Source organism: Pelophylax lessonae (genome assembly GCF_965119305.1).
Source record: "Pelophylax lessonae genome assembly, chromosome: 10".
NCBI classification, from domain to species: Eukaryota; Metazoa; Chordata; class Amphibia; order Anura; family Ranidae; genus Pelophylax; species Pelophylax lessonae.
In genome coordinates this window covers 167,158,546-167,175,121 of record NC_138777.1, presented here as the reverse complement: position 1 = coordinate 167,175,121, position 16,576 = coordinate 167,158,546, and the positions used below count along the sequence as shown (strand labels likewise).

General features: G+C 44.2%; 1 protein-coding gene across 3 annotated transcripts in view; it reads right to left on the bottom strand.

Moving 5' to 3' along the window:
* GANAB (glucosidase II alpha subunit) overlaps positions 1 to 16,576 on the bottom strand; it is a 160,882-nt gene that overhangs the window by 57,648 nt on the left and 86,658 nt on the right. For all 3 annotated transcript variants that reach the window (XM_082270775.1, XM_082270777.1, XM_082270776.1), the window contains exon 2: positions 12,126 to 12,224. In XM_082270775.1, coding sequence (XP_082126901.1) covers positions 12,126 to 12,224 — 99 coding nt within the window. The remainder of the gene's footprint in view (positions 1 to 12,125; positions 12,225 to 16,576) is intronic.

Genomic DNA, 16,576 nt, shown 5'->3' with positions numbered 1-16,576 from the left:
CATTGACACTTCCTCCAACTTTCTAACAGAGAGCCTGCACTGAGGTACCGGCATGAAAGCTGGCGTAGGTGTCTGCAGGAGCCAGACATTGCACCCCTGAGGCACTTTTTTCTGAAATTTCTCTGCAGGCTTCTGCAACATAAATGCATTTTCTTGAAAAATATGTGCATTTATGATTTTTTTTTTTCCAAAAAGGTGAACGTAGCCTTTAAAATCTGTTAATAGTGCCTGCAACAGTCAATAAATCATGCAGATCAACTGCATCACCGAGGAGCATCACTACCTGAGGAATACACCTTTTAAACACACTTGTAATGATGCAATCACTTATTCATGACACACCTCTGCATTATGAATACCTTCACACACATACTAATCAGATGCAGTGAATGGATTTGAACTGCCAGCTAATACAGAGGTCAAGATCTGGAATACATTTAAGCGATTATGCACCAACATTTCTTTCTGCTCAAAAGCTCCTCTCAGAACAAACCTTTGGCTGTTTTTTTCTGCCTGTAAAATGCTCTTTTTTAAAAACACTTCTATAAAGGCCTATGTGTGCATGGTCAAAACAAGGTAACAAGTGCTTTTAGAGGTAAAAAAAAAAAAAAAAAAAAAAAACACACACCTGTACAAGCAGGGTTTGTTTTTTGCTCCGTATGCATGAGGTCTTACAGAAAACTGTACAAAAAAGGTACAGTTGTACTTTAAGCAGATCATGTAGAAGACCATGCAGCCTGACCTGGTTTTGAATTTGGCGGTCTGGTTGTTCGCTGTTTTGGTCACATCAAACTTGGTGCAACATCCCCACTGAACATCCACAGTGAAGAAATGAGAATGAGGATCATGTACACATATCCGGATGTTCCTCCCCACCCAATTTTCATGCAGATCGATAACAGCTGGGTGGGAATGTTAGCACTTTCTCTAAACCTTTGCTGATCATTTGTACACCATTTACAAAATGTCTGTTTGTCAAATTACCCATGTATGGCCCTCTTAAAAGTGTACCAGAACACAAAGGGCAGATTTGATACACTGTTCCTTTATTTTTTGAACACTTGGATAACACGAGATTTCAATGGGGAAAACTGGATTTTTGACTTACTGTAAAATCCTTTTCTCGGAATTTCATTGACAGACGCAGCTTCATATCTTATAACCATTGGGTTATGCTGCCCCTTAAAGGAGTAGGACACTAGGCAGGAAAAAGCTTTCACCACGCCTATGGGGCTGCCCCTGCAGGCATAAATCCACACACTCTGCTACAGCCCTCAGTTTCATTGCAAGCAGTGTTTATAAGACAACAACCCCATTCCACTCAAAGAGAGGGGCGGGTGCTGCGCCTGTCAATGAACTTCAGAGAAAAGGATTTTACGGTAAGTCAAAAATCCAGTTCTCTCTATTGTTCATTGACAGACGCAGCTTTACATCTTCTTGACCATTGGGACATCCCAAAGCAGTAACTGCACGAGAGGTGAGAAAGACAACGCAAAGAACGTAATTTCCCAAGGCTAATACGTAGCCAACCAGGTAACAAGGAGCTCCACCAGGAACAACTGGAGCTCACCTAGAAAAAAAAACCTTAGTTACTTACCGGTGACGGTATTTCTAAGAGCCTTTCAGGACAGCACCAGGAGAGAGAGCGCAGCTCCACCCAATCCACAGGAAACACTGCAAATAAAAAACTCCTCCTCTTCCACCATGCCTCAGTCATAGAGTAGCCTCCGACATGCTGGAAAACAAACTACCACAGGTTAAACATTTACAAAATTATATTATAAACAAAACCAAGGGGGGGTAGCTGCTGCTGTCCTGAAAGGCTCTTAGAAATACCGTCACTGGTAAGTAACTAAGGTTTTCTCAGATCGCCTTTCAGGACAGCACCTGGAGAGGATAAGCGAGTAACTTACACTTAGGGGGGGACCACTGCCTGCAGAACTTTTCTGCCGAAGGCTTGATCCTGAGCTGACAACAAGTCAGTCCAACCTGTAATGTCTAATAAAAGGTTGAATAGCTGGACCAGGTAGCTGCCTTGCAGATTTGATCAGGCGAAGCACCGGCCCTTTCAGCCCATGAGGTTGCCACAGACCTTGTAGAATGCGCCAAGATGCCTTCTGGAGGTTCTTCTCCTTGAGCTACATAAGCCTGTTCAATTGCCCATCTGAGCCATTTGCCTAAAGTGCTCTTTGATGCTTTTTCTCCTATACGGGACCCTGAGAAGATGACAAATAATGCATTTGTCTTTCTAAATTTCTTAGTTACCAGGAGGAACTGGAGTAAACATCTCCTCACGTCCAAGGTATGAAAGGATTCTTCCCGAGTATTACTAGGAGCTGAGGAGAAAGTTGGTAAGACAATTTCTTGTGATCTATGAAAAGATGAAGCAATCTTTGGAAGAAAGGCTGGGTCCGTTCTTAGGACTACTCGATCTGCAAAAATGGTCAAAAAAGGGTCTGAAACTGAGAGGGCCTGGATCTCACTGATCCTCCTGGCCGAGGTAATTGCTATCAAAAAGATAGTCTTCAAAACTAAATTCTTCAGAGAAGCCTCTTTTAAAGGTTTAAAAGGAAACTTAGTCAGACCTTGTAACACAATGGTCAAATCCCATTTGGGAAACACTTTAAGGGCTATTGGCCTATTGCGGGCTAATGCCTAGAAAAAACGAATGATTAGAGTCTCTTGGGACAAAGTCTTTTCGAAAAAAACTGAAAGTGCCGCTACTTGCGTCTTTAAAGTACTTGCTGCTAGTCCTTTCTCCATTCCCTCATGGAGGAACTCAAGCACTGAAATTAAATTTTTTAATTCAAAATTTTTGCTGGAACACCAAAAGTTGTATTTTCTCCAGACTTTCAAGTAAATATCCCTAGTCACCTTCTTCCTGCTGGAGAGAAGGGTGGAGATAACTTTTTCTGACAGGCCTCTGGCTCTCAAGATGTCTTCTTCAGTAACCACGCTGTCAATTGTAAGCGGTCCAGTTCTGGGTACACTAGGTTCCCCTGTGTCAAAAGATCTTTCCTGTACGGAAGTTTCCAGGGAGGTTCTGAGGCAAGATTCAGCAGGAGGGCGAACCAAGGTCTCTTTGGCCAGTAAGGTGTAATCAGAATCAAGTTGGTCTTTTCTTCCCTGAACTTTTTGAGAACCAACGGAATCAGTTGGAATGGAGGGAACGCGTAGGACAAATGGAAGTCCCATGGTTGGGCTAGAGCATCCAAGCCCCAGTCCTGATCCTCCCTGTGTAGGGAAAAGAATCTTTGGACTTTGGTGTTCTGTTGACAAGCGAACAAATCTATTTGGGGAAGACCCCAGACTTCCACGATCTTCATGAATACCTCTTGATTCAGACTCCATTCTGATTCCAACACGCTTTTTCCTGCTCAGCAGATCTGCTAGAAGGTTTTGTGACCCCTTCAGATGCACCGCTGTCAGAGAGGCTAGATTTTTCTCCGCCCAGGAGAGTAGCTGTATTGCCAGGTCTGATCGCTGTCTGCTTCTTGTGCCTCCTTGCTTTGACATAGGCCACTGCTGTCATGTTGTCCGACAGAACTTGCACATGATGGCCCCTGACTGTCTGTTGAAAGGACCAAAGACCCAGAAGGATGGCTTTCAACTCCCGCCAGTTGGATGATTTCCTGGACTCTGCTTTGGACCATGTTCCTTGCATCGTCCGACCTTCCAAGTGGGCTCCCCAACCCCACGAACTGGCATCCGTTGTCAGACGTTTGTTCGTCTGGAAAGTCCATTGCAGACCTTCTTCCAGATTTCTGGAATTCCTCCACCACAGAGATCTCTTTGCTTTCGTGGAGATTCTGATGGATTTCTCCAGATATTCCGGATATGACCAACTCTGCAGAATGTCTCTCGGAAGAAGACGGGAATGCAGTCTTGCCCACTGTACTGCAGGAATAGCAGCTGTGAGCAAGCCCAGAGCTGCCATGGCCGACCTGACAGTAACCTGATGATTGGTTTGCAAACGAGCAACTGCGTTCTGAGTCTTCTCGATCTTTTCTTGAGGTAGAAACACCTTCTGGAGGACCGAATCTATTCTGTATCCCAGAAATGTTATCTGTTGAGAAGGCATCAAGTTGGACTTCTCCAAATTCATGAGCCACCCCAGACTCTCTAGGTGGTCCCGAGTCTCCTGAAGGTGTACCAACGCCTGGCTCTTGGACTCTGCAAAAATTAGCAGATCGTCCAGGTAAGGGACAATTGAAATACCCCTCAGCCTTAACGGCTCTAGGGCATCCGCCATTACCTTGGTAAACCCCCTTGGAGAAGATGAGAGGCCAAAGGGGAGGGCCCTGAACTGTAGATGCCAGACCGATTCCCCCAGATTGACCGCCAGCCTTAGGAATTTCTGGCACTCCTGATTTATTGGGATGTGCAGTTAGGCGTCCCTCAGATCCACGGATGCCATGAAACAGTTTGGGGACAACAGTTTGGTCACTGAATAGATGGTGTCCATCCTGAAGTGCTTGTACCGAATTGATCTGTTCAGGATTTTTAAATTTAGGATCATTCGGTACTTTCCTGGGGGTTTTTTCACTAGAAAGATCTGAGAATAAAACCCACGGCCTTGTTGCCCCTCGGGGACTTGGATAATCACTTCCTGTTGAATCAGCTCTTGTAAAAGAGACATCATTGAGGAAGCCTCTTCCAGATCCCTTGGAAGGGGAGTAACATGGAATCTGCTTGGAGGTGTCTCCGAAAATTCCAGCTTGAATCCTTGAGCCACTATATTCTTTACAATGGGGCTTGCGGATACCTCTTCCCAACGTGGGAGGAACCATAACAGCCTTCCTCCCACTGGAAGACTGTTGTCACTTGCTTTTATTGGCCTGGTCAGGTGGTCTGAAGAGGACTCCACCTTTCCCTTTGCCTTTTTGGGAGGTCCATCTTGATCTCAGATCTTGTTCTCGACCTCTGTGGTTTGTTGAACAGAACGAAATCTCTTTTTAGGAGGCGATTTCTTTTTTGACGGAAAGGCCTTCTTATCCGTCGTTCTGTCAAGAATTGCTTCCAATTCTGGCCCGAAAAGCAAGTCACCGGCAAAAGGTAAACCACAGAGTTTCACCTTAGAAGCTGAATCACCTGTCCAGGTTTTCAACCAGACCGCCCTCCTGGCAGAGTTGACGAGGGCTGCTGACCTGGCAGACATTTTGATAGACTCAGCCGAAGCATCGGCCATATATTTTACTGCCTTTAGGAGCAGCGGAAATGAATCCAGGAGATCTTTCCTTGCTGTTCCAGCCTCCACATGCCCTTTAAGTTGTTCGAGCCAGCACTCAAGATTTCTGGCTACCACCGTGGAGGCCATGGCCGGCTTAAGGCTGGACGTAGAGGAGTCCCAAGCCTTTTTAGGAGAGAATCTGCCCTTTTATCCATGGCGTCTTTCAGAACACCCATGTCTTCGAACGCCAAATCCGTGCAGCGAGACTCCTGAGAAAAAGCAGCATCCACTCTGGGCTTCTTGTTCCATAGATGCGCCGTATCCTCTTCAAACGGAAATCTCCTTCTTAAGGATTTCGAGAAAAAAAGGGGCCCTCTCTGGGTCCTTCCACTCTTTTTCAATAGATTCCGTAAGGACCTTATGAACAGGAAAAACCCTGCGCTTTGTCTGTTCAAGGCCCTGGTACATTCTGTCATGAAGTGAAACTTGCACCTTTTCTTCTGCGATTTCTAACGTGGTGTAAATCGCTTTCAGCAAATCATCAACCTCTTCCAAAGATAATTTGTATCTGGAAGAACTAGCCACCTCTTCCTTCTCTTCCTCCTCTGAATCCCTGATGGAACAGAGAGCACTCTCCCCCTCATCTTCTGAATCACTTGACACTACAGACTTAGAAGTAGACGGCTGGGAAGATGTTCCACCCGTTTGTTGGGAATCTGAAAGAACTTGTGGCGTCCTGGATAACAGAGAACGAACTGAGGACAGGGTGTCTGAGTTCTTTGAATGAGGACATGAATTCATTATTCTGCTGACTAGACTCTTCCTTCACAAGGTCAGCAATACATGATTTACAAAGTGGCTTCACCAAGGAATCTCTGAGTGGATTCTTGCATGAAGGGCATTTCCTTGATGCTGGGGCTCTTGTCTTCACTGTGGCTTTAACCTAGTAAAGAAAAAGCCACCATGAATGCCCAATAACCACCAATAAAAGAAAACCACCACCTAGTGATTTCTTGCAAGGGAGAAAATCGTGACCCACACCAAAAAAGGATCAGAAGAAAGAAGAAAGAGAGACTCCCATATGCATATGTATCCTGTTAGACTGGGAACAGTTACTCAGTCTACAGGGCAGGCTCCAAAGGAGGAAGGAAGAAAACCCCAAAATAAAAGCTCACACAGTAAAGAAAAAAAAAAGAGGCACCACTGCACCTCTCCTACCTGAGCTTGGCCGGCGCTAGCGGTGCCTGCTTCCACCGTCGCTGCAGACTTTTCCAACATGTTGTTGAAAAGCGCAGCTTGCTGGCAGATCTCTCCATTTAAATACCGCTTCCTCCTCTGTGGACCGGAAGCGGAAGCGCCGACCTCGTGACCTGCCTCTGACCCCTGCGTGTATTGCGGTTGGAGCAGGTGCCGCCACGCCCCCATCGGAAGTCCTGTCCACCGGAAGTGACGCCGCGCGTCCCCGGGATCAGAGTCCGAAAGTGCGGGAGATTCAAATGCCAAACGCGGCTCCCTGCCCGCCGACCGGCCAAAGCGCGGACCTCTAACACCCGGACCTGGATCCTCCGATGGGACTCAGCTCCCCTGAGCGAGCGAGGTAAGAGGCTCCGGAGCGTACCCCCTTTGAAACTCCAGGGAGGGGAGCTGGGATGGTCTCAAATGCATCAAAGCAAAAAATGGGCAATTACTCCTATTCTCCCCCTGGAGAGAGCGCAGCCCTTCCACACGGCTCCTGCAATGCTTCCACCATGGCGGAGGAAACACAAATGACTGAGGCATGGTGGAAGAGGAGGAGTTTTTTATTTGCAGTGTTTCCTGTGGATTGGGTGGAGCTGCGCTCTCTCTCCAGGTGCTGTCCTGAAAGGCGATCTGAGAAAAAAATACAGCCTCAAAGAGAAAAAAAGTTTTTAGACAGCAGCCTGCAAAACCTTGCAGCCAAATGAGGCATCCGAAGATGCCAACAGATCTACCTTGTAGAATTATGTGAATGTGGGCAGCAACAACTAAGTTGCCGCCTTGCAAACTTGCATCACTGATGCCGAAAAACCCAAGAAGCGCTCTGGTAGAATGCGCCAGCAGGAGGCGAAGGCAGAGGGCATTTACGGCTAGCGTTACTTTTTAACACTACATCCACTTTTGATACCAGGCTTTTCAAGCCTGTGGTAAAATCTGAGAAGGGCTGCGACCCAGAGGGTTCCGCAGCCACACAGAGGGTCTGTAGGTGAAATTTTATCCTGGGACTCCATTACACTGGAGTAAAAATAATGCAGTGTCTCTTTAAAAAAGTCCCAAAAAAGCGATTGCACCGCGGCACAGCAAGTCCCAGCCAAACAGTCTGTCAGCAGTGTGTGTGTGTGTGTGTGTGTGTGTGTGTGTGTGTGTGTGTGTGTGTGTGTGTGTGTGTGTGTGTGGAAACCCACTAGAGACCCCAAAGAACACGTTACCAAACCGATTAGGTTTGCAGAAACTATCTGTACAGCAGAATGAAATGATCTGACACAGGAAGTGAAATTCACCTGGGTCATGCTTAGAGTATCCAGAGTCTGCCTGTGCTGTCCAGCATGTGGACTACAAGAAAATGGCCACCCCATGCATTACGATGAAAATTTATCATCAACGCAGAGCAAGTCTACAGCAAAATGGCAGCCCCCCCCCACGGCACGCCATGCAGTCTCCGGGATCCCCAGGGGAGGACAGCAAACAAAAGGCATCGGATGGTCCCCAGGAGGAGACCTCACCAGAAAAAAGTTCCCCCCGAAGAACCGCCCAGTATATCCCCCCCCCCCCCCAGGTAAGAACCTGTATGCCCTATGGGATAGGGGGGGGGGGGGTAAAAGCCGGGAGGGGGGCCTGGTATACCCATGAGGCAAGGGAAGCTGAGGGATATCCAAGGGTCTGACTACGTTCACCCCGAGACCGCCATAGAATTGGAGGGGACACTTCCACACCACGATATCCGGTGGGCGCCACTCCGAACAGACTACATCCCACCCGGGGTTTGGGTGCTGCCAGCCGAGGAGTACACTGCAACTCAGGGCATTCCAGGTCATTCGGGTCCCAGCGAGACGGACCACTCGCGGCCTGGCACCTGTCCAATGGGGCTCTGTCGTGAGGCCTAGTGCTGGACTATAACCTGCTCATGCTTGCTGGCCATGCTGGGAGACCACAAGGATCTAGAATATCCAGTCCGAAACCCAGCCGGCTGTTGCTTGTAGTTCTCCAGGAACTCCACTAAAGGAATAAAAATTACAAAAAAAAGGGGTTTCCAAAAAAAAAAAAAAAAAATACAAAAGCGAAGACCGCCGAAGTCCCAGCAGGGAACTAGGTCCTACTCCTAAACTAGGTAGAAACAAACTGAAGGCTGTAGCAGAGTGTGTGGGGTTATGCCTGCAGGGACAGCCTCATTAGGTGTGGTGAACGCTTTTTCCTGCCTAGTGTCCTACTCCTGTAAGGGGCAGCATAACCCCATGGTCAAGAAGATACGAAGCTGCATCTGTCAATGAACGATAGAGAAATATCATGCTGGATATCAATACTGATATACTGGGTAATGTGTTAGGAACGAGTGTATGCCACATCATTTCTCCAAAATCAAAGTAAAAAATTGATGCAGCAGACTAGTCAATTTTTCTGAGATTTCATTGCAGCAACTCAAAATCGTACTCAGTAGTTTGTATGGCCCCCCACGTGCTTGTATGTATGCCAATGGGTGGTGTCCTTGGGTATTTCTTCCTAGATTTGAACCAGATCACTAAGCTTCTGAACAGATTGAGGTGCAATCTGGCAGCGTTAAATGGATCTAAACAATGTCCCAGAGGTGTTCTACTGGATTTAGGTCAGGCAGGCATGGGGGGGGGGCCATTCTATGGCATCAATTCCTTCAACCGCCTGGAACTGGCTGCATACTCACCACGAGGCCAGGCATTGTCGTGCACCATGAGGAACCCAGGACCCACTGCACCAGCGTAGGGTCTGACAATGGGTCCAAGGATTGCATCCCAATACCCAAGGGTGCCATTGTCTAGCCTGTAGAGGTCTGTGCATCCCTCCATGGATATGCCTCCCCAGACTATCATTTAACCACCACCAAACCAGTAATGCTGAACGATGTTACAAGCAGCATAACATTCTCCCCGGCTTCTCCAGAACCTTTCACATTTGTCACATGTGCTCAGTGTGAACCTGCTCTCATCTGTGAAAAGCACAGTTCGCAAGTGGCAGACTTACCAATTCTGGTATTCAATGGCAAATGCCAATCAAGCTCCACAGTGCTGGGCAATGAGCATAAAGCCCACTAGAGGACATCGGGCCCTCAGTCCCCCCTTATGAAGTTGGTTTCTGGTTATTTGGTCAGAGACAGTTACACCAGTGGCCTGCTGGAGGTAATTTATTAGGGCTCTGGCACTGCTCATCCTTGCACAAAGGAGCAGATAACGGTCCTACTAATGGGTTAAGGACCTTCTACTGCCCTGTCCAGCTCTCCTAGAGTAACTGCCTGTCTCCTGAATTCTCCTTTATGCTCTTGAGAGTGTGCTGGAAGACACAGCAAACCTTCTGGCAATGACACATATTGATGTGCCATCCTGGAGGAGTTGGACTACCTGTGCAATCTCCATAGGGTCCAGGTATTGCCTCATGCTACCAGTAGTGACACTGACCCTAGCTAAATGCAAAACTAGTTAAACAGTCAGAAAAGAGGAGTAGTGGAAAAAAAAAAAAAAAAAAAAAAAAAAAAGGGTCATTTGGCCTCCACCTGTAAACCATTGCCGTATTGGAGGTCATCTCACTGTTGCCCATCTAGTGCACCTGTTAATTTTTTTTAACACCAAAGCAGCTGAAGCGGATTAACAACCCCCTCTGCTACCTAACTGACCAGATCAATATCCCAGGAGTTTAACTGATCTGATGCTTTACTCTGAATGAAAAGTGTTGTTCATTTTTTTTGAGCAGTGTATTGTTAGGATCATTTAGAAATGGTAAAATTGCCTAAGCAGTACACTGAAAAGTGTTCCTTTTGTCTTTAATTCCACCTGAAAAATATCAATGCACTTCTTGGTACATGAGGGTGCATAGTCACTCCTGTGTATACAGCCATTTTAGCTGTATATCAGCAGTGGGATTTCCAGGCACTTGTCTCTCAAAACGTAGTCTCAGGAGATTTAAAATAAGATTTGCAGAGGTCACTACGATGCTGCTCACTGTTCTCCTTTCTGGGGGCTCTAACATGGGGATGCAAAACGCTACCTCTACCAAGATAAGATGGCTGTCTCCACAGACACAATGCAGAACAAGACACGGTAAGTCAGTAATAGGGGAAAATCAGCTGCAGAGAGACTATTCTAGGGACAGGTTATTTGTCCCTCTACATGCCTTTAGGCGTAGCTTTCAGAGTTCTTTTCTGGTTTAAGAAAAGCTTCCATATTTGTGCTTTCGGAATAAACTCCCTTCATGAAATCCTAGGACTCGTTCACACACGTCATGACCGTGTTATAATGTACACATAGATGTACGCATTTTAACGCACTGTAGATGTGCAGTGTAAGGTTAACTGCACCCAAATCCATATCTACGGTGCACTGCAATGCACAAATAAATATGCTGTGTGCACAGCCATTGACTGCCAGCAATGATCGGATGCTGCTTTTCCAGCATGCCAATCGACAGATGCCGATTGTGAGACAAGCTTCTGTAGGACAGACAGTTACACATGCGGGCTGAAAGTCTACTGGTTCCTGCCAAACCGACTGATTTCGGCCAGTGTGTACAAAGCTTAAGAAGTTTAAGAAAATTTTTCCATTCTGCTCCTTCGAATTCTCGTCACTGGAGTCAAAAACAAATGTCGATTTGACCCACTAATGATTAGAAAGAACATGCTTTTCCTAAGAATTTTTATTTGAAGTTCTTTCCATCTATGGCCAGCTTTAATTGTTCACAAAAGCGCTGCTTGTGATAACAATATTGTTTAGGCAAGCAGTAATTATGTAATCAATTGTCATCTACTAGTAAACAAACCTCACAAGTCCTAATTAAAAGCAATAGATTTTTTTTTTTTTTTTTTAAACAAAAAGGGAGCTGGATACATTCTTAAAAGCGCAAAATATAACTGAATATGAATTTTTAGATGTAATAATGTCGGGATAAATTGATCCAGGGATTATGCGTTTGCCTCCTGCGAGATCAGGAAGGATTCCTTTCCCCTCCTGAAGGCCAAAGTCCGCCTCAACGCATTTCTTCAAGAGGCCTTATTAGTGAAACGCCTTGAGGATTTTGCTGTCATTTCCGGCTCCATAGTGATTTCACATTGATGCAGAATATCCACCTTTGGAATGCACACTGGCTCTAATGAATGGAGTGGCATGGCAGGTCCCTCAAAGGCCGAGTTCACATAGTTGTGGCTGCCGTTTGCAGTCCGGTGTCCTGTTCACCGGTTCAGCTGCAGGCATAATCCCGCTATACCCACTTAAACCGGATGACATACGTGCATGTTACCTGGTAGGCAAGTGGTAAAGAATTGCCTATGAAAAATATAGGGTACCAAGTTTGTCACGGTTTCATGGTCGCACTCAATTTTAAGGTTTGACATGTTGGGTATTTACTTGGTGCAACCTCATCTTTTATAATTTACAAAAAAAAAATAAAAAATTGGGCGATTTATTGCGCTTGTGTGCCCTAAAATGAACTATAGTGTATTTTTTTTTACTGGGATTTTTCCATTTCCTAGACCTCTGCGATAACATGTAACAAAAAAATCGGAAGCATCATCCATTTTATATTCTAGGGTGGCTACTTTCAGAAAAGCCAGCAGTTACGCAGGGTCCAGGGCTAGAATGATTTTTGAAACGAAAAGGGAAAAAAACATGGTAAACTGGATGTATTGCATGCTTTATGTTCTTTGTTTTATTTTGCTTGAACAAACTTTCACCCATAGATTTCTTGCTATGAAAGACTCACTGACCTGCAAAATGAGCTTTGGTCACATGTCTTGAAGTTGCTCCTATCAACACTCAGGGCAGGAGTAAGGCAGACTGACAACACGAGAGCAAGCTCCAGGAGCCTTCATAAAAAAAGAAAATAATATTAGTGCATTTTAGTAAACGAAACACAGCAAAGCAAATTTAAAATAAAACGCAGGAGAATTTTAAAACCATTCTACATACTTTTTCTGATTGCTTAGTTACATGCAATTATAATCACCTAGTGACAAAAGCAACATAAACATATTGGTTTCCATGAGGTACTCTACGCTCATAATTTTCTATTACCTTGCTAAGCAACAGTCTCCAGAGATTCGGCATATCTCAAATTTATCATCATGTCACATGGACGCTGTAACTTCTGCCTCCCATGCACTGGCTTAAAAGATAATTCTTAGGGATTTCACATTAGCAGTTTTCTGCTAAAAATAATTATACAACGGCTGTCCTAATGGTAAATTGGAGCAGAAAAAAAAAAAAAAAAGCAACACCACTAAGAGGTTGTAAACCCCCCTTCATGACTTTTGCCTATAGGTAAGCCTCTAATAAGGCTTACCTATAGGTACTGTAAATATCTCCTAAACTTACACTGTTTAGGAGATATTTACATTGCATACAGCCGATGACGTAATCAGCGCATGCGCTCTGAAGGAATGGCCACCTGTGCCTTTCCTTCAGAGCCCTGTGCCGTGAACGGAGGCTTCTGCGTGCATGCACGGGAGTGATGTCATCGCGCCTCCGGCCAATGAGATGGCCGGAGGACACGAATTAGGAAGAAGGACAGCCGAACATGTCGGCCGTCTCGGCGGGGAGCGGGCGGCACTGCAGGGTTTCGTTTTTAGGTATTTTATAATGAGCTACTATGTGATGCATACTAGCTCATTATGCCTTTCAGGTTTTTATTTTTCCTGAGTTTTACAACCTCTTAATACACCTGAGCTAGAAGTTTCATCAAGAAATCTGATCAAATGTCGAAATAAAGTTCAAGAAATGTACACAAACCTTCTCGGCTAGAAAGAAACTTGCAACTTCCGCTGGTCAATACAAGGACATGAAAAAAGAAAGCGCATCTCCCCATCCCAATAAAAACACTTTAATAAAGATAAAATCACACATAAGCAGCAAGGTGTGTAATTTTTGCTTAGGTTTGAGGTTATCTTATAATAAAAAGTGTTTTATTGGGCTATAGAAATGCGCTATCTTCTCTACTTTTGTTATATTAGTAATGAAGTAGGCAGATTTCCCTTTCTTTAAAATGACTATTTAAGAAGTACCTTATTTGAATTACAAAAACAGTAAAAAGGTACACAATAATGCCTGCCTTAGACAGAATTTAAACTAAGCAGAAATAAAAGAAGCGCGGGTTATCTTCAAAGATCACAAGAACAAGGCAGATGGCGTTGTAAACTAATTTCAACTTAACCCTAAAAAGGCAAGATTTCTCCTAACCCGTTCGGCCTTCTGTCTAATTATCAACGACAGAACGCAGTCTGCAGTGGGGGGGTCCGCCAGTGTAAGCATGGTGACAGATCCTCTTTTTGGTGTTAGACGTGCTGCTAACATCAGGAAACTATCTAGTGCAGATAAAGGCACAGGCCTCTGCCACTTCCTGCCATTGTTTACCAAGAAGAGGCCTAGCAATGCATATAGTGATTACTCAATAGATTGGATCACCTCTGTAAAAGGGTTAAAAAAAAAAAAAAAAATTCCCTTTCTTTCCCCCACTTAAATTTTTACATTTTGCAAAGTCAGCAGATTGAGGCTATTAAGTAGTAATAGTAGAAAAGCCTAAATAAATCTTTGATTCACAGCATTATTCCAATTCTCCAACTCCGATTTCAGTTCTATTTGGAGCTGTACCATCTGCTTTGTTGATCATGTATAGGGAAAAAGTGTAGTGAATGTGATAAACATTCACTGTTAGTGAATCACTCATTAAAAAACCAGGGCTTTGGAGTCGGTAGATACATTTTCCAACTCTTCAGTTTTTTGTACTTTCGACTCAGACTCCCCGACTCACATGCACTTGAAAGATTCACCTGCAGTGAATGGCCGATTCCTGGCTTTGTGCATACAGCATGTCCTTATATGCCGAGTTTGGACAAAATCTTTAAGAATTCATTATTTTTTTTCAAGTAAAATTTCAAGATAAAAGTGGATCATTTATATAATGTGGATCTATTTAAAAGTGGAATTAACTGTAGACATATTGCAGCTTACCAATTCTTCGATGTGGTGGCTGCGTTCGTTTTCTTATAAGGCTCTCTTTCCTTTATTATTACCCTGGTGATCTGGCCAGTAAGTCAGCTTTTCAACAGAACAAGCTGTCCTGCAGATGTAGCAGTCAAACAGGGTGCTTAGAATGGTCAACTTTTATTCATGTAAAACAGTTTGCCGTAACTGCTTATAAAGTATTAGCTGGAGTTCAGCTTCAATTTGTTAGTGTATCTAAAAAAAATTGCTAAATCAATTAACACTCCTTTCCCCAGAATAACAATGCTGCCCATCCAAAGGTGCCCCCCTGTGCTCCATCCAGAGTGGGGGCACTCCAATACAGGAGGTTTGTTACTGGCCAGTCCACCAGAATAAAAACAAAGGGGAAACGTCTAAGGCCCCTTTCACACGGGCGGTTGTTGTGCCGTTGGTAAAAGCATGTTTTGTTATTTTGAAATTCCAACACTCCTGGCACAAGGTCACAGGTCTTTGAAAACGGCCAGTAGGTGGGTGAAACGCGTCGACAATTTCCGGTACGGCTGGAACGCATCGTCACTTCCGGTTTGCTTCCTGGATGTTAGTGGAACGCACGCCAAAAGCGGCGTCCACCACCATTGTTGGTTCTCTATACATTGCGTTTTTTTCTCATGCACTTTGTAAGTATGTTTTATATACTTTGGGGAAATAATCAAAAACATACTACACTATTGGTCCTTTTCTCTTATATTTGGGAGTAACGGAGGCTTAATTTGGAGCGATCCCATACAAGGCATCTATAATCTTGGAATTATCCCTACTAAGAGCCTGGTTGCCAAAGCCATCTATGATCTTATCAAGCGCTTGAGACTCATATTTGTGGTGAGTAGGGAACCTAGAGGGTCTGACCACTCACTTGAGCACCGTTTGAATGATCGGTTTCTGCACCTGAGCACTTTATTGGACACGTTATTTAAGGACTGTTTTATCAATTTGTTGCAATATATGCTGGTTTTATATATACATTAATTAATAATCTTGCACTTTATTGGACACTTCACTAATAAGGATTGTTTTACCAATTTTTGCAATACATGTTTGTTTTTACATATTTATATACTAATTAATATTATTGCATTTATAATTTATATGAAATGCTAGCGCTGTTTTAATTTCATTTTGCATATTTCTCTAAGATTAACTTAGATGTACAGGAGCTGCATTAATCTGTAAACACAGATATTGAGTTATTTAGCACCAGTAGGGCGGGTTTTAATTTAATTTCACTCCTGGCACAAAGATTATTCACATTTGTACATTGCGATTACATGGGGCTGCGTTTAGCTGCGGTAGTAAATTCTTGCCTTTTGTATAGAAACTGTCGATTTATTTTTCTTTGTCCTGCGATTATCTGCATTTATATACGGATAGCTGCGATACATCGCTCCTGACAATTTTGAAAAAAAATGTCTAATTTCTGTATCAATTTAGGCCAATATGAATTCCGCTACATAGTTTGGGGAAAAAAACCCACATTAAGCACATTTTTTTATTGGCTTGCGCAAAGGTTATATAGTGTCTACAAACTATGGAATATTTTTATGGAATTTTTTTTTTAACTAGTAATGGTGACGATCAGCGACTTTTAGCAGGACTCGGATACTGCAGTGGACAAATCTGCTTCTTTTTGGGGACCATCAGGGGTAAAAACATGCGCTGTCACTATACTAATGACACTGACTGGGAAGGAGTTATCAGGGGTGATCAAAGGGTTAAATTGAGTGCCTGGCCAGTGTTTGTGTACTATGTGGGAGGTGCTTTTATTAGGGGAAGGCATTGATCCATGTTCCTGCTTTCTCAATGCCTTCTCTACTGACAGAACAGCGATCTGCCTTGTTTACAGTACCCGAAAAATTAGCTACTGTTGTGTATAATCACAGCACACCCCAGACCCGAAGTGCAGGGTCACATACTAGGTACGTAATCCTGCACAGCACAGCTGCCGCATATATAAGTTATACAGTTGGCAAAAAGCAAAACGAAACACCCCATATTCTTTACAGCCAAAGCAGCAGCCATCTTAACCTCTGATCTGTAGTTGCCATGGTGCTGCACATGTGACCAGTTACAACACCAGTCATTTGATCCAATCACATCAAGTGAAACATTTTCTGTTCACCGAACGCTCCTCTCCAGGCACCCAAGTGTTCCCTAAGGTAATGGCAAAATGGTCGTTAATCAG